This window comes from Phyllostomus discolor, chromosome 3 (assembly GCF_004126475.2).
Source record: "Phyllostomus discolor isolate MPI-MPIP mPhyDis1 chromosome 3, mPhyDis1.pri.v3, whole genome shotgun sequence".
NCBI lineage: Eukaryota > Metazoa > Chordata > Mammalia > Chiroptera > Phyllostomidae > Phyllostomus > Phyllostomus discolor.
The window spans coordinates 149,727,612-149,748,908 of record NC_040905.2 but is presented as its reverse complement, the minus strand read 5'-3'; the positions used below and the strand labels follow the sequence as shown (position 1 = coordinate 149,748,908).

The window sequence follows — 21,297 nt, the reverse complement described above, 5'->3', positions numbered from 1 at the left end:
AAATGGGATTGTTTTCTCCATTTCTCTTTCTTATATTTCATTGTTTGTATATAAGAACACAGCAGATTTCTGTGTACCATTTTTGTATCCTACAACACTATACTGTATTTGTTTATTCTTTTATAACTGCACTATTTAGTTTATTTCCTCCTCTCTTCTCACTCTGATATAATGCCACCACTTTCATACACAAATGTATGCCAAAGGAAAAAGAAAAAAATCTACAACCTCTGTTGAATTGTAACTCAAATGTAATGAGATTGAAAACTAAACCAAAGTTAAGTATCCCTAATTAATTTTCTGCAAGTTTTAATTTGCATTTTTGAAACCAGAGCATGAGGTGAGGCTAGTAACAGCTTCAAAATAACAAACCTGTAAAGCTACTCTTATTTTGAATAATCCCAACGATTTTTTAAAATAAATGTGTATGTAAGAAAGGAGGGGAGAGGGAAGTAAGAGGAGAAAAGGAAAAGTTAAATATCATAGTTACAGACCATGTAATGGTGCATTAAAATCAGAGCCTAACTCTGGCTCAGATTTGCAGTGACATGAGACTAATTAACCAAGAGTGAATTGGTTCTGTTAACATTATACAGGGTCCGGCAGAAGTAAGGCCTGCTTAAGTGTCGTTGGGAGGGTAATAATATGGGTCTAATAATTTATAGTTTTAATTTGAACATTTCACCTAAAATGTCATATGGTGTGCTTGTGTGTGATATTGTTATATTACAGATTTACATGCTTATGATTTTGCAGTAAAAGATTTTATGATAAAAATGGGGTGTTATTTGTGCCGGACTCCGTATTTTAAAAAATGATTATTTTTATTATTTTAGCCCATGCTTCTGACTCCATAATAGCCACTAAGAAACTAAACCACTTGGGGTTTTACAAGTGAATTTCATTATCACTGTTTTCTATTTTGTGTAAAGGACAATGGTAACAACTAATTATAGAATACACTTTTTGTTAATAAAATGAACAATTAAGCTTAGAAGTCAAAGGCTACACAGAAGTATAAATCATTTATTTGCAAGGATTTTTTAAAAATTTCCTGGAGATAAAAAGATTAAATGCAGAAATCAGTCCTTTCTGAAGTTTAAGCCTATCTTTTAAAGCACTTACTTCTCAAGCCATTTTTATTCATTCCACAATAGTCCTGCTAACAAAAAGAATTTTTAAATTAGCCAAATTAAACTTCAATAAGAGCTTTTTCATTGTACATTTGTATATTAAAACGCTTTTAAAATACCTATTGACTTCATTTTAAAGATCCCACGTTAAAGTTTCTAACTCAGCAAGTACTGCTCAAACCGAGCCCTCGAAACACCACACTCAAACCTCCCAGCTCACTTCCTGACCTCTCACTGACCTCGTTTCCTCCCGCTTGTGGCCAGAAAGTACAAGATGGTAAATACGGAGTTGAGTTGGGAGATTTCGGGGTGTGGGGGAAAGTTTCATATGAAAGAGTTATATTCACTTGGCCATTTGCACTATTATGTATTTATCTTTTGAAATATAATATTGTGCCTTCAATGAGAAACAGTATATCATATCATACAATGTGTGCACTAGAAAAATTAAGATGATTGCTAGTAGACAGCACCACTTAAAAGCCAAATTGTTTTTAATTAGTGTGAGCTTGGTGAAGACCTTCGGGTAGAGGGTTGGGAGATAAGCCAGCAAGGCTACTTGACACTCGATAAAACTCTCATTTGGGAGACATCAAGTAGATGTTTATTGTTTTTGCTATTAACCCTGAATGTTCAGATAGTCAAAAATGCACACACACATATATGCATACGCACTTTCATTTTTCATTTAGATGCTTTAAAATAAACATTTCAACCATTGTATCAAGTTCATGGGGCTTCAGTAGCATGCCGTTTCTACTTTGTGGGCTTTTGGTATATCTTCTTGGTCCTGGAAAGAGATCAAATGCAAAGTGATTCACATTATAGGCAAGGAGAGCTGAATGTTTAGTTTGTTCATTTATATTCTAGAATTTATCTCGGACTCACTCTGGAAGATAAAATGTAGATCAGCTTAGCTACTTGTCATTCCTATAAGCTTCTATATGTGGGCAAAGATGGAAAGTAATACATAAAATAAGTTTGGAGATTGTTTGTGAATCTCAGTGTGTTTGGCATCTCCACTAAATGTTCTGTAGCAGGAGTTGGTAAACTATAGCCCACAGCCCAAATTCAGGCCCTTCCACTACCCTTCCCATCCCCAACCCCAGTTTTTATAAATAAAGTTTTATTGGAACACAGCTGAATCAATCTGTTTACATATTGTCTATGGCTGCTTTTACACTATGTTGGCAGAGCTGAGTAGTTGCAACAAGAAAGACCTACAAACATGGCCCATAAATTCTAAAATATTTTCTATCTGGCCCTTTACAGAAAAACCTAGCTGACCCTTGTCATTTGGTAATGGTCCCTGAGGAGGACCATGGTAGGCGACAGAACAATAATCCTTACCACACAGGGACAGCTAAGAGAGTAAAGTTCTTTTTGAGAGCTTGTCATCTTTTTGTATCTGAAAACAAAATTCAGCATATTATTAAAGAAGCATTATTCATCACATTATAGTCAACTTGGCACGTTTATCACTTACTTTTGGGTTTTTCTCATATACAAAATAGTTTAGTATTTTGCATTAGTTTTGCATTTTCCTTCATGTCTACACTTGCATTGTGAAATTCAGTGTTTGTGAGTTTGTCATGATTCTTGTTCCAGGAGCAACGCATAATATATGCATGTGTAAGAAGAGGGCTAAGATTATTTTGACTTCAGATTTTAGTTTCATCTTTCTAAAAAGTTTTTATACGTAGCATTATTTAAAGAGACAGAGACTTTTTAAATCTTCTTGGATACTGTTTTTCCCCAAAACCTTTACACCTTCCCTAGGTGCCAGAAGATAAAGTCAAGAATTCAAAAACAAGCGAGGGAGGTAACATTGTGGTAAGAATTTCTTGGGAATAATCCTAGGTGGCCCTTCCTCCCTCATCCACCTTCTTGACAAGGTTGTACGTGACTTTCAGTCTCTCCAAGAGGACAGCTCCTCAAGGGTAACAAATGTCAGACCTTCCCTGAAGGGGCTCCTACTCCACACACAGCCCAGACTGAGGCTGGGGCAACATCTTGCTTTGTTCTTTTCAGTTTGAAAACTGCGATTGGATTCCTGTTGGAATTTCACTCTCTCTAAACTAGCTATGAACCATTTGCACTTGCTAGAATTTAATGCTATATAACCTTCTTATCAGTTCTCTCGTTTTCTGCCAAAGCCAAGGTTAAAGAGCCAGGTTTGCATGCCTCCTCAGCACGACTCTCTCTGAGAAAGCAGTATGATCATGGAAAAATAAAAAATTTTGAGTCCATCTCCAGTTTATTTTACTAACTTTTTGAAAATGTTAGTGGTTCCCTCTGGGCTTTTTGCCCTAGGCCTCCTCAAGGTCATTGCAGTTATGGCCATTGTTGATTAGTGGGAGGGAGGGAAAAAGCCTTTTTAAAAAATTTTGGATACTATTCTACATTCTGGAAAAACTTAGAAAAAAATTAAGTTCTTACTATTGTGGCTTTTCTCTCGGGGGCCGGGGAGTGGAGGCTGTTGGATAAAGTTATGTGAATGCACAGCTTTTCATTTACTGTCACATGCCTGCAGACTAAACGCTGTAGCACAGATTTTTCTCTGTGATATAAAAAGAACTGTAGTCCAGCCTAATTCAAAGAATGTGTGAGGAATAAGACTTTGCTTCATTCGTGGAAACTTAAAAAAAAAACAAACCAGCAACAACCAAAAACAAAACTCTTTTTACATATAAATAAATCTTGGGAAACACATTGTGCAGAAAAGCAACAAAAGTTACAGAATATGAGATCCAGACTAAAAAAAAATACTTCCTTAAATATCTCCAAGGGTTTGTTTTGTTATAGTTTTTAGTATCAGTATTAGTCTGTTGTAAGAATAGCCAGCGTTTTGCAGCAGGCACAAGTGCTGGGATTTAGAGAGAGAGAGAAGAAACCACCAATTCCCTGTTCTGAAGAGCTACCACTGTGGGTGCAAAGCAGGGGGGAAAGCAGGTGGTCTGTGGCTGGAATGTCTTACAGCTGGGAGCTCCTACGACACTGGAAGAAACCAATCCAGAAACAGTGGCAAATGAGCTCATGAACTAAACTGAAGCGCCCATTACAGGACAGGGTGACGGAGCCCTGAGCACATCCTGGGACAGCACTGGGCCATGCCTGCAGGTGGGATGCGGCCCCTCACAATGCCCAGGCTCTCCTACCTGGGGCTTCTCATTCTGTCCTCTTGTTTGCTTGCCGACTGCAGGTTCATCCCCGAGGCCTGGTCGGCCTGCACGGTTACCTGTGGTGTGGGGACCCAGGTGCGAATAGTCAAGTGCCAGGTGCTCCTGTCCTTCTCTCAGTCCGTGGCCGACCTGCCTGTTGATGAATGTGAAGGACCCAAGCCGGCATCCCAGCGAGCCTGTTATGCAGGACCGTGCAACGGGGAAGTTCCTGAGTTTAACCCAGGACAGACAGATGGCCTCCTTGGTGGCCTGCAGGATTTTGATGAGCTATATGACTGGGAATATGAGGGCTTCACCAAGTGCTCTGAGTCATGTGGAGGAGGTAAGAAGGGGGAATCTGGCTCGGATCCCCGCAATCTTCTTGTCCTTTTTCTTCATTCTCTCCCCTTGTGTGCAACTGTGTCATGTGACTGCCTCTTGTCCAAGAATGATAAGCAGGGGTAGGAGGGGAGAAAGCCTTTCTAAATGTAAAGCATACTGAATGAAACACAGATGTATTTTTCCTGGGGCTTGAGCCGCTCTCAGACTGTCAGCTTGAGTGGCCAACACAACTGATTCTTTTACTTTCAGTTGTGATTCACTTTTACTTTTCCGGTGTTTTGCAGTGTATCCTGGTGTTTCTGACTGAGAAACACAGTTGACACTGATCCGGCTGTGCCCAAAATGTTCAGTTTTATTTACCTATGCCCTTGCCTTTGCATGTGGGAAAAGCCAGAATCCAAGGTAGCAAAACACTCTGCTGTTCCCTAGAATAAGTTATAGTCCCCCTGATTTACTCAGCTGATTTCCCGAAGTGATATCCCTTTACAAAGGGAAAATGTGTGTAAAGGGCAATTAACACTGTGGTTACTCGGAACTGGAAAGGAGTTTAAAGATTTAAGTCTGACCCCGCCACCATTTTACAGATAAGAAAACTAAGATACAAAGAAGCTGAGTGACTTGTTCAAGATCATACAACTAGTGAGTGACAGCTGGGACTAGAACTGCCATCTATTTATTTCTCTGTCTAGAGACCTAGAGAATTTCTGAAGCTTTCTGATTGTGAATGTTATTTAGCTAATGTTAAATGTTCCGTGAATTTTGACCTGGTTCTCATAGGTGTATTCCATGGTTGTCAAACAGAGCCAGTGATTCTGTATTGCAGGTGGAATCTGAATGAGACTGTAGTGGGAGAAGAAGGCATTTAAATCAACAGTTAAGCCTTCAAGATTACAATCTCCCTTCCACTGTAGAAAATACATTAGGTTCGTGTTGTCACTGCCTCCATGTGTATGTAATCCCAAGTGAGGTTCTGATAGGGGAGGAAACACTGGCTGATTTCCTGCCAAATCCCCTCACTGGCTATAGTACCCCTTCAGGCACCGTGAGGTTCCACATTCCCAGCAAAGTTTCCTACGTGAATGATATAAAAAAGTACATACATATTAAAATTATTTCCCCAAGCTGTTTTAGAAAACTCTTTTTAAAAGGCATTTTTGTCATTATTGAGAATGTAGGGATAAATGTGCTCAAATTGTTCCCATGGAGTTGAAAAGGAATGGATAGTGGAACGCGTACTAGCAAAGAGTCAGTTTTCTCCATCAAGTCTTTTAGTAAGCATTTAATAGTTTTGACCTTGAGGTTCTTGTTTGTTTCTAAGTTTTCCAGTTTCAAACCGTGAAATTCTTAAGAGGTCTAATGGAGAGCTCTGTTCTTTTAAAACCTAAATTTTTCCAGCATCTGATGCTGTAAGAGTTTCCTGGAACTCAGTTAATCTATGCTCTTACGGTGTTCTGCACTCACACTGAGGACATCTTTTCGTACATGCTTGATGAGAGAGAAGTGTTAAAAAAGCTGTGGTGGTCTCTGAGCCCAGGCAGAGCTCTGAGGTCATGTGGAAAGGCCACAGCTGGTGGCTGCAGTTGCTCCTTTCCAATAAAACAAATGACTCAAGAGTTCAGACGGTGTGTGTTTATCCCCAATTTCCGTGATCACCTGAATTGAATGATCATTATCTCTAGTCTAAAACAAATGTGCTTTGAAAAAAGATTACTTATGGTCTCTTGGTTATGGTTCACAGTGATAAGTCAAGCCTGGAACTTTAGAAACAGATGGAAAAAATAGATGCAGTAATGGAATATGCAAATAAGCAAATACCGTTATCTTTGAAGGTCTAAGTATTCTGCTGATCAACCAGGGGTATAAAATTCAAAGTATAGGGAGTACATAGAATGTGTTTCATTTAAAATGTTTTCAGGAGATATTGATTTAGAAATAAGATCTGGATGTTTGAAAAACAACTGATCTCTGCTTGTAGGAACTGAGTATCTTTGTACAACATACATTGCACATCCTTTATATCCAGAGCAGGATAAAGTTGCTGAAATGTTTTAGGTCTTAACTGTCAATAACTGTGCATACTTACCTACAGTGAATGTCCCTGTGCCAAGGTCATATATTTACACCTAAAATGTTAGAGTTGAAAATTCCAGAGTGGTGAAAATATTCCTGGGATATATGGGTCCATATGATGCCCATATGCACTAAAAAATTATTTTGTCACATGGGACATGTATATTTTAAAGTCAGTGTTTGGCAGTAATATTTTACTGTATTATCAACTTTGATCTTTCACCAAAATACACCCCCACATTCTATATATTTTTAGTCATCCTTGCTGAAGACTACTAAAATGTGCAAGATTAACAGATAGATTTTAAATCAGTTTTGGATTATAAGGCTGATCAGGCTAAATTTATTGTTTTTGTAATCTTAAGAGATGAAATTGGATAGCTTACAAAAGTAACCTTTCACCCAGTGGAGGTAGCAACCAGAAGGAACTGGTTAGTGATTTAGGCCGTAGCTGGTGACCATGGTTCCTCAAACTGCCATCGAATATCATGGAACCATGGTGCCGTCCTGAGAGAGATCAACAATGAAAATCTCATGTTCTGGAAGATTAAAAGTGGGCCTAACCTGTTTGTATCTGTGTCCTGTGTCCTACTCTCACCTTTGTTACATTTTAATTTCCCTTCTGTGCACTGATTGGTGTGGTCAAGGGGAGCAGTTTTGAAGTGAACAACTTTATGATATTGAACTCCTAGATGTTAAATCAATATTAAACTCTAGCTGAGGGAAAACTGGAACTTTACTTCAGCAAGAATGAAGAATTCTTGTACCTGCTATTCCCTTTTCCTTATGACTGCTCTCTCTTTTTGCTTCTGTCAAGAAAGGAAAACTCAAAATCATAAAGTACTGTACTTAAACACATGTTCTGTGTTGATTTAGAATGTCCTTCTAAGTGCATATATTAGCCTGTTTGGAAAGAGCACAGGCTGGATGAGCTAACTTCTCACTTCCTGGCCTCTCTCCCCTGGGCCAAGTGGACTATGAACTTGCAGGTGAAGTCCTCACATTTCCTCCCTCCTCCAACTTCCCACACTCCCCATTCTGAGGCAGCTCCCTCGCTCCACGCTCCTTCCTCCCGGCATCCCATTCCCACCTCCCCCTAGCCTGAACTACACACTATGCTTAGAATGCCCTGCCCTTCAGGCATTTCATTTGTCAGGCCACAAAAATGTATTGTGTTGACCACAGGGCTGGTCCCAGATACTCAATTATGACAAAGCTCTGCCCTTTGTTTCACCCCCCACCCCAAGCCCCACCTAAAAATGCTGAGACAACTGGCCCCTCTGACAATAGACATTTAACTCATAGTGTTAAGGGAACCTAGTATATCATTTTATAATATACTAACTTAAAATGGAATACCTCTAAAATGCCGCTTAATCTCAGCACTTAACTACACTGAAAGTGATTTTTAGCTTGAGCTATTATTAATGTTTTAGTGTAATGTAAATTTGTGTTCTACATATCCAAGAAAGAAGATTATTGATGTTTTTGTAGAAACCTTAACCCTGCTACACCCATTCCTTGAAGTCTTAGAAGGACCTCAGTTCTATAAACAAGGAGTTCACAAAGTGAAAATAGGTGACTTTCCACATGTACCCCCGCAACACACACACCTTAAATACTTTTCAAGTAAGGCAAATGATAACGTGTGTGTAGCTCAAAAGGCCAAAGCCAAAACATATTTTATTGTAGAGCAACACTTAGTATCTCTTAAATATTATACCATAGGTGAATGAATTGAAAACTTCATTCCTTAGTGTACTTCTTAATATAACCACAGCTCTAGATTCTGCACGGAACAGTTAGCCTCACCCAGTGCCTTATGGTCATTATCTTAATAATGCCAGACTATTCCAGTGGGAAGGATCAGTGATGATATCAACCATTTCTTATGAAATGTTTTGCTATCTCCTCATACCATGAATTTCAAAGGGCTTATCCCAGCTAGAACCAAGAGAAACACCCTGTAGTCAGCATTACAGAAAATGACAGAGTGGCTTGAATGTCTCCTATGAATCCCAAATTCTCCATTCTGAACTGGCCATGATATATTTAAATGAAATTTTGAAGTTCATAAAAAGCTTAGAAGAAAGAAAATTTCCATTCATGGTCACAGAGTAAATATTGTGACAGATTTTTTTTTAATGTTTGATTTATGAGACTAACTAGGAAGAAGGAAAGGTGATATGGATTCTGGCTTTCAAATGTCACTTTTTGACTGATGGTCTTGCTGAGTGACCTAAGCCAGTATTGCATCATCTTAGGAAGCATTAGCCTGTTGATTAGGGTGATAACTTCCTGGAGAAACATAGGGTAGATAGGAGGAGGGAAGCAACAGGGCTAGGAAGTGATGGGTCAGTTCTACTATATCAGGTGCTAATTGCAAAGCAACGCAGAGAATAAAAATAAGAAAATATATGTGTATTTATATGTAAAACTAATTATATGGATTGTCACATACTCTGCTGTAACTATACAAATTTTTAACTACAGATTGGTATCTTTAGATGTACAGATCTTATATATACATAACTATGTATGACTGAAAACATATTACCAAGAATGTTCTGTCTCGCCTGTTCCTTAAACTGAACTCTGCTGAAATGACTCCTGACAAATGTCTAGGCTATTCCTGCAGATCTCCAGCAGATGTGACAGTCTCTTCATATTTTTAAATGTTAGCGCTGTTGGCCATTAAAGCCCCAGCGTTAAGGCACCACATCACTGTTTGTTCAAGTGACCTTAGCAAGTCTTTGCAGCCTTCTAAGCTTCTATTTTCTTAGCTGTAAACTGAGGATAAATATAGAACTTTCCTCATGGAGTTGTTGAGAATATTGAATTGTGCATGCCAAGCTCTTAGCCTTATACCTGGCGATAATGTGCAACCTGTGGATTTTGACTGTCACGACTGTGGGAACCAGAATGAAAAGTCTGGTCATTTCCTTACCCAGTTAAATGCTCCCTTGCTCCATGAAAGGCTCCACAGTGGGTCCTGCCCACCACCCCAGAGGGCCTCCCAAGTCACCTGTGCCCATCACAGCTCCAACTCCTGTTTTCCCAGCTCTGAGTCAGGGGCATGCAGATATCAGTGGGAACATAGTGTGCAGGGATGTGGAGAAAAATTGTCTGCCGTTGATGTGGTCATTATGCATCTTGTTCTCTTTTCTCTAAAAGAACTGCCTGAGGTCACTAAAGAAATGAACCCAAATCAAAAGGAAACCAACCAGAATGGGAGTCCTGGATGCAAGGCCCCAGAAGAACAGCAGTGTACAGATTGTTGAATATTCAGACATGGCTCTTGGCCTCCCTTCCAAATACAACAATCTCCTGTTGATTAAAATGTAACATGTGAAGATCTTTGGGCCATTTTTTTTGTCACCCTGCTCTCCTTCTGCATTAAATTATCACATGTCAGCATTGGCAGCGATAGACTTGGTGGCATTTTTTTAAAGCATTTCAACAGTTCTGGTAGCAGCCTGTCCTCTCGAGGGAAGTTGTGCTCTTCAAGGGGCATGCTTTACCCCAGTTTGAACGATGTTTGACAAGATGGGCAGTCCCGGGCTGCAAACTGCTGTCTCTGATATGCAGTGAGAGTCCTACCAATCACAGGGACCTCCCACTAGCTGTCTTGTCTACACTTCATCACCCCTCACACGCCCATTCTGGCCTGACAGTGTGATTTGTATGCAGGTGTCCAGGAGGCTGTGGTGAGCTGCCTGAACAAACAGACTCGGGAGCCTGCTGATGAGAACCTGTGCGTGACCAGCCGCAGGCCCCCAATGTTCCTGAAAACCTGCAGTTTGGATCCCTGCCCATCAAGGTAACAGGCACGTTGCCTGCCCTGCTCCCCAGGAGCATGTTCGGAGCTGGGTGCGCCTGCCCGTGGGCAAGACCTGAACGCTCATTGTTACACAGTGTTTTGAAAACCAATTAGCATCAGTTCAAACTTTGAGTCAAATCCACTTAAACTTAATTGAAACCAGGGCTTTGGAATTCCAGCCCAATGGTCATGCTCAGGGTCCAGAAGGCTCCGTGCACTGAAGCGAGTCTCATAACATGGCCGGTATGTGCACATGCCACACTGCTACTTTCTCCCGAGGGAGTATGAACTGACCAGACATCATGGTCTCTGCCACCCTGTAGCCTGTGTCCCAAGCCCTCACAGCATAGGAACAGACTGGCTGGTTGGGTGTCTGAGTGGTATAATTGATCCACTGTAAACCTGTATGCAAAACACGCAGATTCATTATAGTGTTCCCTTGGGGGAGGGGGGGGTGTCATTTCACGTGCATAAAGTCAGTTAGAGCATCAGTTCAGCCCTGCCTGGGTCTCATTATTACCCAAACTTGGGTTTTAGCTAACCAATCCAATCACTCTTTCAGTCCACGCAATTTTATGGTGTCTTGAAAGATTTGCCTTCAGACACTTCTTTGGAGCAAATCTTTGTAGAAGCTAAACCATCTCATCTACGATTCTGATTTCAAAGGGAGATGTTTAAAGAACCAAAGCCAGACTTCCAAGTCGACTAATGGAATGAAGAATGTTTCCAGATAAGGTCATATCTTAGATTCAAAGGGAAATGAATGCTGTTTCTGCAAAGTATCCTGTAAGAAGCCAGTGTTGCCTTCAGGAATTAACAATAATTTGCTGGTCAAGCTGATGCTGCTTGTCTTATATATTTCTCAGCTAACTGGATGCCTTTCTTTGGGACTTAGAGGGACAGATTACAAGCCTCCTCCAATCAGATCAGAGCGTAATCTCACAGTGACACTTCTACTCTAGTCACCTGAGTTGTTCCATATATTGATCTGAATGGTCGTCCTGGCTTTGCTTTCAAAGGCAGAAGTGAGGAGGGCCACCGGTGCCATATTCTCCGAAGGAACCAGAAAGTTATTCAGCCATGACTAGGAGCAGCACCCCACCCACGAGAATGGCAGGCAGTAAAACAGAGAAAAGAGCTGGACCCAGAAAAGCCAGATCCCGTGCATGGAATACTGAGAAACCTCTTTTCTGTTTCTGTCTGACCTGATTTACATTTCTGTCCTCACTGTACTGTTCAACGGTAGGGTGAACCCAAGACCTGATTACATGGTCAAGGGGTACAAACCCCTTCTTTTTGACAGTGTTCTCGTATAGGAAGAAGCTGGGTGGTTGCAGCATAGACAGACTGCTAGGGCCGTGGCTAAGAGGCCCGGAGGCCCGGCTTCCTGTCCTACCTCAGTCACCACTGGCTGTGGGGCACTGGGCAAGGTGCCTGCCCTTTGTATTTTCACACCTTCAGAACGATCTGAGGTCACCACATCCTGCTCAAATACCCCCTGACTCTTCATTCTCCTGATTCTTCTACAGACAGAAGAATGGGGACCACTACTGCTGCTTTATTGTGCTGATAGGAGATCTCATTTCTGTCTGCTTATTTACTATTACTTCAAAAACAGACATAAGAGCCTTTGTAACCACATTCTAGTTTTGTAATGACATCCAGATGCTAGGATGCATGGAGGCAATGTTGAGGAGTCAATACCTGGGAGTAGCTCAAAATCTTCTGGGATTTGCAGCCACTAAACCCATCCCTTCCTGGGGCAGCAGGAGGAATAGGACCCAAAATGTTACTCTCAGCCTCAGAGTATTGATGATGGCTAAGTTGGATGAGTTTAATTAATTTACTCTGTGATGTTTTTGTTGCCCCTGGGCAAGGACTCTTGTTAATGCTTCATTTTGTTTCATTGCTGCAGAGACACTCACTGCTTTGATTTCGCACTAGCCAGTTGTCAGACTGACAGGCAAGACCTCCCTTACTGGGTGCCAGGGATTTCTTGGGCCAACCATACACATATGCACGTTTGTAGGTTGATGCTAATTAAAACAGCAAAGCGGGCACACGTACAGTGGGTCGGTATGACTAGCTCTCTTCACCCTGCCAAAGAGCCACAGCAGATTTTCATCTTAAAAATGAAAAATGTATGGAGGTGAAGTCCTATGGAATATTTCACTATGGTATCAAGGAGGAAAATACACCCTTTGTAAAGGTTGGTGTAAAATGTATAGGAAAGAGAAGGTGTGTTTTTGGTAGGGGTATAATAGTGTGGTAGTGTTTTTCTCATGCACCCTCTGTTTAGGTGGGAGAATTTACATTTTTAATTCACAGAAATTCTTATTGTGCATGGATCAGTGTTTTCCTGCTCGTTTTAGGGTGTTCTCTGCTCAGCCCCAAGTTTCTATACACTGGGCTTTCAGTCTGTGCTAATGATGTCCATGTGTTCGAAAAACAGCATTTTTCATGGGACATCCAGAAATGATGTTTCAAGTCTTGGTCCCTGGGCTTATATGTCTCTGAGAGGAGGCCGCTGGTTACATAGCTTCCCTGGGCAGCAGTGAGTTCTACTGAACACCAGCTGGGGAGCCGCTTCTCCTCTTATGTGTAGTCAGAGTTCTCGGATCACTGGGTGAATACCACAGGCCCCAGGCCATGGCCTATCCACGCAGTCTTTCTAGCATTACACGTCCCTTCTGCTGACTCACTCTGCGTGAATGGCAGAGCTGGTATCAGAAGCACATGTCCAACTTTCACCACGTCTATGCAGATATGTTCTCACACTAGCCTTTCACAGCAGGAAAGGCGTATTCTGAAGCTGGAGAGACTGTCCTATTGTTCCCATCTGTGTTCTCATTTATGTGTGTATACGTTCATGAGGAAGAACTGCCTGCATTTTTAAAGGCACTTTAAAAGAATACTAGTTATCAACTGGAGAGAACTACATTTTAAAGTCCTTGCTGTCAGCTTTATGTCTTCTCCTCTGTTTGCAGCCTGTGCCTAGTCTGATGTCTGACGCATAGCAGGGTCTTATTTAGTGTGCACTGAACAAATGAGTATGAAGGACTAGGGCCAAATTTATAAGCAGTAGTGTTTAGACCCTACTATTACTGACAGCTGGGAGGACCCCAGTGCTCTCTGCTCTCAGTCCCCCGACCCCATCTCTCCCACCTACCAGATAGTCCTGCAATGCTAGAGTCCTTTCCTTAAGCTGAAGCTTTAAATACCAATTTAAAATATAAATATCCTTAGGATAAGTAACCCTTTATATTATCAGTCACATATGGCAAAGTATCCTCAAAATAAGAACAGGAAGGCAAACTGTAATACAGGAGGTGTAGACATGATTGTTGAATAAATTGTTAGCCTTGCCCAGAAAGGGGTTTGCTCGTTAGGGGAGATGGAAGGTGGTGTGTATTGTGAGGACAGGTGTTAATCCCTTAACAACCTGGCCTGAAATTGGCCAGAAGAAAGCAGGATTATTTTTGCTTGTGAACAGACAGCATTTTGCATCAAAATGGAAAGCAAAAAAGTTATCGTTACAAGGAAGAAAAATCAGCATAGCCATCTCTACCACCATCTGAGTAATGTGTATCTGGAAGTCTTACCACCCTGCCATCCTTCACTGGTGAGTTAGACCAGCTTATAGGAGAAATATTCGAAAAGGACCTCAGAACAGTCATTAAGAAAAAGGTCAGGCTCCTGCTCCCAAAGAGGAAGCTTTCTTAGTAGTATCATAACTATACAAGCACTGCATGAATATACTCATTCTTTAAGTCAAGCCTAGCAGAAGCAATCAAGAAAGGAAGGCACCATGCTCTATAGCTCCACTCTCTTCTGCACAGAGATAACCACTGTCAGTGGGTTGCTATGTGCCTTTCCAGACCTTCATTCTAGTAGTTTATGTACATACATGAACATATGCAAATATAGAAGGTTTTCTTCCCTTTTACAAATGGGGATCATATTTATATCTTGTTTGGCAACTTGATTTTTTACTTAATTAATATGCACTAAACATCCTCCCCATCCCTAAGACCACCAAAATAAAAACCATCAGATAGATTTATACCTATGTTCAAATTCTTCTGTGTCCCATTTAGCTACATGATCTTCAAGAGGTCATGTACCTTTTTGGGTCTTCAGATTCTTCTTCTCTAAAAGAGGATCATAGTAGGCGCTCAAAAAATTAATTTTTGCCCTGACCGGCATAGCTCAGTGGATTGAGCACGGGCTGCGAACCAGGCATCGCAGGTTCGATTCCCAGTCAGGGCACATGCCTGCGTTGCAGGCCACAGCCCCCAGCAACCGCACATTGATATTTCTCTCCCTCTCCCTCTCTCTCTCCCTCCCTCCCTCTCTCTCTCTCTCTCTGTCTCCCTCCCTCCCTTCCCTCTCTAAAAATAAATAAATAAAAATCTTAAAAAAAATTAATTTTCTCCACCTTCCCTTTCATTTCATGGTGAGGGAGAGTTATTTTTAAATAAAATAATGATTTGTGTTCAGGTCTTAAATTTGATTAGATTTTTCTCTCATTCAACTACAGCTTCACTGACCATCTCCTTGGTTTATAGCAGCAATGACATGAGCAGCCCAAGGAAAGCCAGAAACCACTACCTTAAAAGAAAAAAAAAGAGCATGACTGTTATTAATTATAAGCATTTGATAGCTTGGCCAGTGTGTGTTGAAAAGATTTGGTAAACGTACCTGGAGGAGGGGAAAGAAGTAAGCAATGAAAGCCAGATGGCTGAAAATGAAGGAAATTCCAGGCAATTTCTGCAGCTTTGTTCTAACATACTTTTTAAACTAAACTTTTATTTCTCTGCAACAGAGAACAGCTGAGTGGTGCAAAACAGATAAACAGTGAAGGGGAGGGGAAGCTCATAATTCCAGGAACAGTACTTGGTTTCGGCTCCCTGCCCCAACCTCAGGCTCTTTTCTCAGACCTGGGGTGGTTCCTAGAACCAGCAAAAACTATAAAAGAAGTTTGAGAATCCCAATTTGAGAGGAGAGAGTTAAGAAAATCATCTTAAAGGTCACAGAGTCTCCTCTTGAAAAGCAAAATTCAGAATGCCTATTTTATTGTACACTAACAAAAGCCATGCGTACTAGCACCAAATGATTTCCAATTTCCATTTTTTAATATTAACCTAAAATGGTTAGAGCAGAAGGTGCTGCCTTTTTATACAACCACGTTTTAATTTATTTGTTGGAGCTTTCAAAGCTTTGCAGACATCTTGCCCTTTGACAACTTATTTTAAGGTTACTGCTTCAACATGCTCTCTAAATATTGGTTTATCTTCTGCTGTGTTTCCAAAGTTTCCATATGCTGCCTTTTGGCTCTGTCCATACTAACTTTTAAGTGCTAAAAGAAAAGCACACCAAAGCTCACTGGCGTCCACAGAAATTGAGTCCAGATTTGGAGGCCATACTCAGGCGCCTTTGGAGAACTAATGCTATTACTACAGTCATTCTTTTTGGTAAATCCATATACGTAATTACACTGCCTCTCTCTTTCTTCCACCGATGGATAAGTTACAACAGAGGAACCTGCCAAGACCTGTTTCTTAACTCTTGGATTTGATTGGCCTGGTGGCAGCCTCTGTCATTTCTCTACCCAGGAATGTGTTGGCCTGGTGATCAGAATTGTCCCCAGCAGCATTTTGACATCAACAAGGGTAAACGTCACGTGTATACTTGCCTCAGGGCTTAAATCTTCATTTCTCCTAAAGACAGCCTTTTCCCTGGTTACATATCACCTGTTATATCAACTCAAACCTCTGTGAAGTGAGCTTTGATAATATTAGACACCACTTTGCAGGCACAGATTCAGCGGTTGCACGAATCTGGGGTAAAAATCAAAGGACTGGATCTACCTTCCCATCATGTCACCTGAAAGCACAAATGACTTGTTCTAAAAAGGTAGAAACATCAGCCTTGAGGCAAATCCATTCAATGAAGTCCTGAGAGAGAAGCTTTCCTGGTTTTTAACAGCTATGTAAGGACCGACCGCCCATCACATAATGCTGCCTGGACCCTGGGAAAGCCCTTACACAGACCATTGACTAAAGTTAAACTTATGTGAAAAAATATGGCAGAAAGTGTTTTACATCTCTATTCAGTAAAAACTAAAAATGCACTGGGCATTTTCATGTACACGGTCTGCTTGTATTTGGTTCTCTGATGTGCTTGGAAGACAAAACCCTATTCTCAAGAAGTTTGCAGTTAACGGAGGAGGAAGAATTCAAAATAGTAACTGCTGTAAATGGGGTGAGCACGGGACTCTGTGGGAGTGTGAGGCTGAGGGAAGGCTTCCTGGAGGAGGCAATGCCTGTGCTGAATCAAAAGGCAAAAGCAGGGGTTACCTGGGTGAAGAAGGGAGAGGACTGCCATTGCAGGAGAAAGGAAAAGCATGAACATAAAGGAAAGGACAAGAAATGGAAGCTTGTGTCAGAGGGTGGGCAGGGGCCAGATCAAGGGTAGCCCAGTGTGTTAATTAAGTTGTTTGGACTTTATGTCCTTTATGTCCTTAATGACGAACCATTGAAGGGAGTTAAACAGGGATGTGGAAAAGCAGGTTTGCTTGGAGAATGTTGCCTCTGGCTGCTCATCCAACAGAGCTACAGTGGTAATGGTCGCTAACTCTCATACTGTAGGCATCCACACTTTTTCTCACATAGAGTCACAAATAATGTGCTCTGTGTGATGTACACCATTATATTTTCATTGACGTTAACAATGACTCTTGGCCTAGGTATGCTAGCATTTTGTGTGCTCTGACAATCAACCCAGTGTGCTGTGGACTCAGTCTGTCCACCTGGCAGGAGAAGGGAGCCCCAAGGAGGGTATCATGGAGGAAGTAATGAGAGGTGCAGCTGGATGATCCCCGAGGCCTTTCCAGCTCTAATATTCTGGGATTCTTTGAAGGTAATGATAATTATCTACAGAGCCAAAGCTTTTCAAGAGAAAAAGAAAAAGTAAATTCTATTAGAAAAATAGCTTGAGTCAGATTTAAGTCCTGAAGACAAAGCACCTCTATTAGTCACAAAATAGAAACTGGCTTTAACTATAAATTAAGAAGCCATGAGAAGCCCACAGGGAACAAGACTTACATTTTCGTAAGAAAAATTTAGGCAAGAGCATTTGGGCAGCAAGGATGGTAAAACATTGAAATGATGAACGTATTTATAATACCTTATAGTCTTGTCCACATGTAAAAGGATACAGAATGTTCCACATCTCTAGATTTAGATTTTATAGTGCCTTTAATACTGGAATTTCTCTTCATTCAACCTCCACTGAACAAATATTTATTGAGTGCCTACTTCATTGCCAGGCATTGTGCTAGGGATTCACTGATAAACCAACTTTGTTCCCTGAATCAGGGTTTTGAGAATGGTCCTGGAGAAGCCATTACACTTCTTTTTTATTGTGGATACTTGAAGTGCTGCCCTTCTAAAGACAGTTATTAAACTAAACCACCCCCTGAGTCCTTCACCACTCCCAGAGCTGACATGTCTGTGCCACTCATCAATGCCATCATCGTGAGCACCACGTGGATGGAAATATCCCCACCACATAGCTTTCTGCTGTGGATATCATGAGGAAACATTAGCGTTCTACAGTTCAAAAACCTTCCAGCTTACAAATCAATCAACAGAAATAGAGTGGAGACTCCCAAAGTAAATCTCTACTCTTTTTTTTTTTTTACTTCCCCTATCCAGTGTTTCAGAGGTCCTGAAGTAATGAGTTAAGGGCAAACAATGGCTTGGTGAAAGCTTTGAGATGAAAATTATTGCTGCCTAAGTGTACCCAATGACTCGTTTGGAAATTGTGAAAGAAGGCCTCATGCGCAATTTGAGATGAAGAGCTTTTCTGGGACTTGGCGTGAGGAATCTGCTATGTTGCTAAGTGCCTTAAACTTGGAAAACAAGGAAGGAGGAAAAAGACTTGAGAAAGAGAGAGATTTAAGCAGCATGAAAGTGAGGGAGTGAAAAAGGAAATGCTCTACTTTGTGCCCAATAACATGAGGATACAGTTCAGAAGCAGTTCATCCTCTGAAAACATTATTTCTGTCATGGCGCCAGCCTGAGGTCAAGCAGTGCTCAGGTTATCTGTCACAGTGACAGAAAGATCTGTCACAGAGCAGAGCCCAGCCAACTGCTGCCTTTCCTGTGGTGAATCAGCATTCTCCCTTTATTCTTGTCCTTCCTATTTTTGTGTGTGTATCATTTTGTCTAATTATCTTTACCAGGACTGCAGGACACTTTGGGGGTTGTGTTAGTGGCACAATGAAGGCTCGAATGATTGCTGCTAGATTAACGCAGCTCCCAGACCCACCAGATGCACACTGCTTTCTCATGGGGCTCCTGATTTCACTTGAGGAGCAAGTGTCCTTGAGGCCTAGATGGACACAGACACAGGCCAGAACCTGTCTGCGAAAACAGCTGCAGGTGGCACATTCTCTGAAATATCCAGCTGTTGACTCTGGTTCCTGAGTGGGTAAAACATGGCCAGATGTAGCTATGCATGCGACTCAAACAGCCAAATGGGGCCCTCAATCCCTGGTGCATAGAGCTGGACAGTTCACTGTTAGCAGTGGTGTTAGATACCAAAGCCATTGTTTACTTTGATGGTGCGCCTGCCTCTAAAAGAGGTAGCTTGTTATCATCTTAGCACATTTTTTTTAATGAGACACCATATTTTTCCTAATAGGAATCTTGGCAACAGTTGGGAATGGGGCAACTTTACAACAAGAACCTAAATGGGGCTTGGCAATGTCGAAGCTAAACATTCCCCACCAAGAATAGGGACACTGCCTGGAATGAGGGAGGAATCATGGATTTTGAAGTCAAACAGATATTCAATTGCTTTGTGGCCTTAGGCTGGCTACTTTAGCCTCTCTAGGACCCCGCTGTCCCTAACTGTGGAACAAAGACAATTGTTGGAACCACACAGAGGGGTTGTAAGGATGATCATGTGAAGTAAAAATACTGAACCAGTTCCTACCTCATACAGTAGCTGCTCAAGACGAGGAGTCTGACATCCCTCTGAGTTCACGAGGCAGGAAACCACATGATAGAAGAAGACCTTCATATTTATTTCATAGTCATTGCACCTCATTCCTAAATTTTCATGACCAGTTTGTGTGGGAGTGGAGTAAAGGGGAGGCCATGGACAGAACCTAGCTTTGAGCCAGAGTCCTGTCCAGCCCCCCAGACCCCTGAGGCCATTCTAGCACAGGAAGCAGAGCAGCTGCTTCCCTTGGATTCCAGCAAGCCTGTAAAAGGTAGCCGTTGTTGGGACACTCTGTTTGACTTTAACACCTAATCCAATAAGGTGTGTTTTTTTTTTAAGACCAGTCCTGGGATGATGAAGTGGGATCAGGGGAGACAAGGTCCAAATATTCCTAGAAAGTTAATATCCTGTGTGACATGACTGAAGGAAGTCAGGCCCCTGGGCAAGTGCGGTGTGAGTCTGCAAAGAGAGCAGCTGTGTCGTGGTGGTCGGAAAAGCCTGCGATACGTCAGGAAGAAATCAGAAAGCTTATGTAAATAATGTTACTCCTAGCCAGTTGTCTCCTCAAATACTTGTGAGAGAAAAAGGAAGAAGAAAAGACGTAAAATCCAGCCCAGGCGCAGATAAAATCTAGGGTATCCTGCGCTCACACTCCTGCTAACCTTCACAGGCCGTTTTTGAGCAAGGTACGGTTTCCCTAATAGCTTCCCTTTATTGGGAACTTCCAACATGCCAGTCACTTTACCTACAGTATTCTGTTTAATCTTCCCCACAGTTTATGAGGATTTACTATTCCTATCCTAACTTTATAGCTGAGGAAACAAAATCTCTTTAAGGGGATCATGTAATTATCCAGTGGCAGATGCAGATTTGGAATAAGGTATGTTTACTTGCAAAGTTGTTACTAAAGAGTTTGTGTTTCGGTCTTTGCCTCTGTTGATGTATTTATGCATCCTCCCTCCCTTCTTCCATCCCTCCCTCTCTGCAACCCCTGTCCTATTCTAGGTACCAAACTCGAGGCAAGGGGATTACCACAGTGAAAAAAACTATCCTCTTAGTCTCCTAGTAGCGGAACAGCCTAGTGAAAATTACAAACAGGTTAACAGGCTCTTCTTTTTTTAATCTCCATCAGATAAGCTTCATCTAATACTCTCAGTTGCCAAGAGTAGCACCAGACTCTTGGTAAAAGCTAGTGCTTAAGGGATAGTGAAAATATCATTCGAGTACACACCTTTCAGGGCAAAGCCAAACATATAGGAAATGAACCGTGCTAAAAGAGAAACTGAACAGACCTAAGTAAATGTCTTAAAACCCAATACTGAGTCATTAGGCAAAGCGCTCAGTTCCTAAGAAAACATTATAAAGAAATACTCAGTCATCCAGAGAGATGCAGCCTGGGCTTATGAATCTGGAAGACAGTGGTGGTTGCCCTGGAGCTTTGCATCGTTGCCACTGATAACAACCAGTGGCTTAGTTTTTGCTTAGCTGATGACCTGTTTATATTGTAATTACAACCACTTCTCCCCCTCACACACACACATACACATTTCTCTTTTCCCAGCTTCCCCAGTGCAACCCTGGGCCACTACCTTCTTTATTATGCCACACTATTCTCTCTCTAACTCTCCTAGTACCCCCTTCTCTGTCCCCCAGAGACTTAATCCTAGTTGCCTTGCCCTCTGACTACCCAAATCCCCAGATGTCCCTTTTCTACCACTTGTGCAGGACCCAAACTCTTTCAACCCCTTTTCTCCCACCT

General features: G+C 41.6%; 1 protein-coding gene across 3 annotated transcripts in view; it reads left to right on the top strand.

The window, feature by feature from the left end:
- The window catches only part of ADAMTSL1 (ADAMTS like 1), a 907,410-nt gene that overhangs the window by 707,177 nt on the left and 178,936 nt on the right, over positions 1–21,297 (top strand). For all 3 annotated transcript variants that reach the window (XM_036021558.1, XM_036021557.1, XM_028519737.2), the window contains 2 exons: positions 4,336–4,637; positions 10,397–10,526. In XM_036021558.1, the coding sequence (XP_035877451.1) occupies positions 4,336–4,637; positions 10,397–10,526 (432 nt within the window). The remainder of the gene's footprint in view (positions 1–4,335; positions 4,638–10,396; positions 10,527–21,297) is intronic.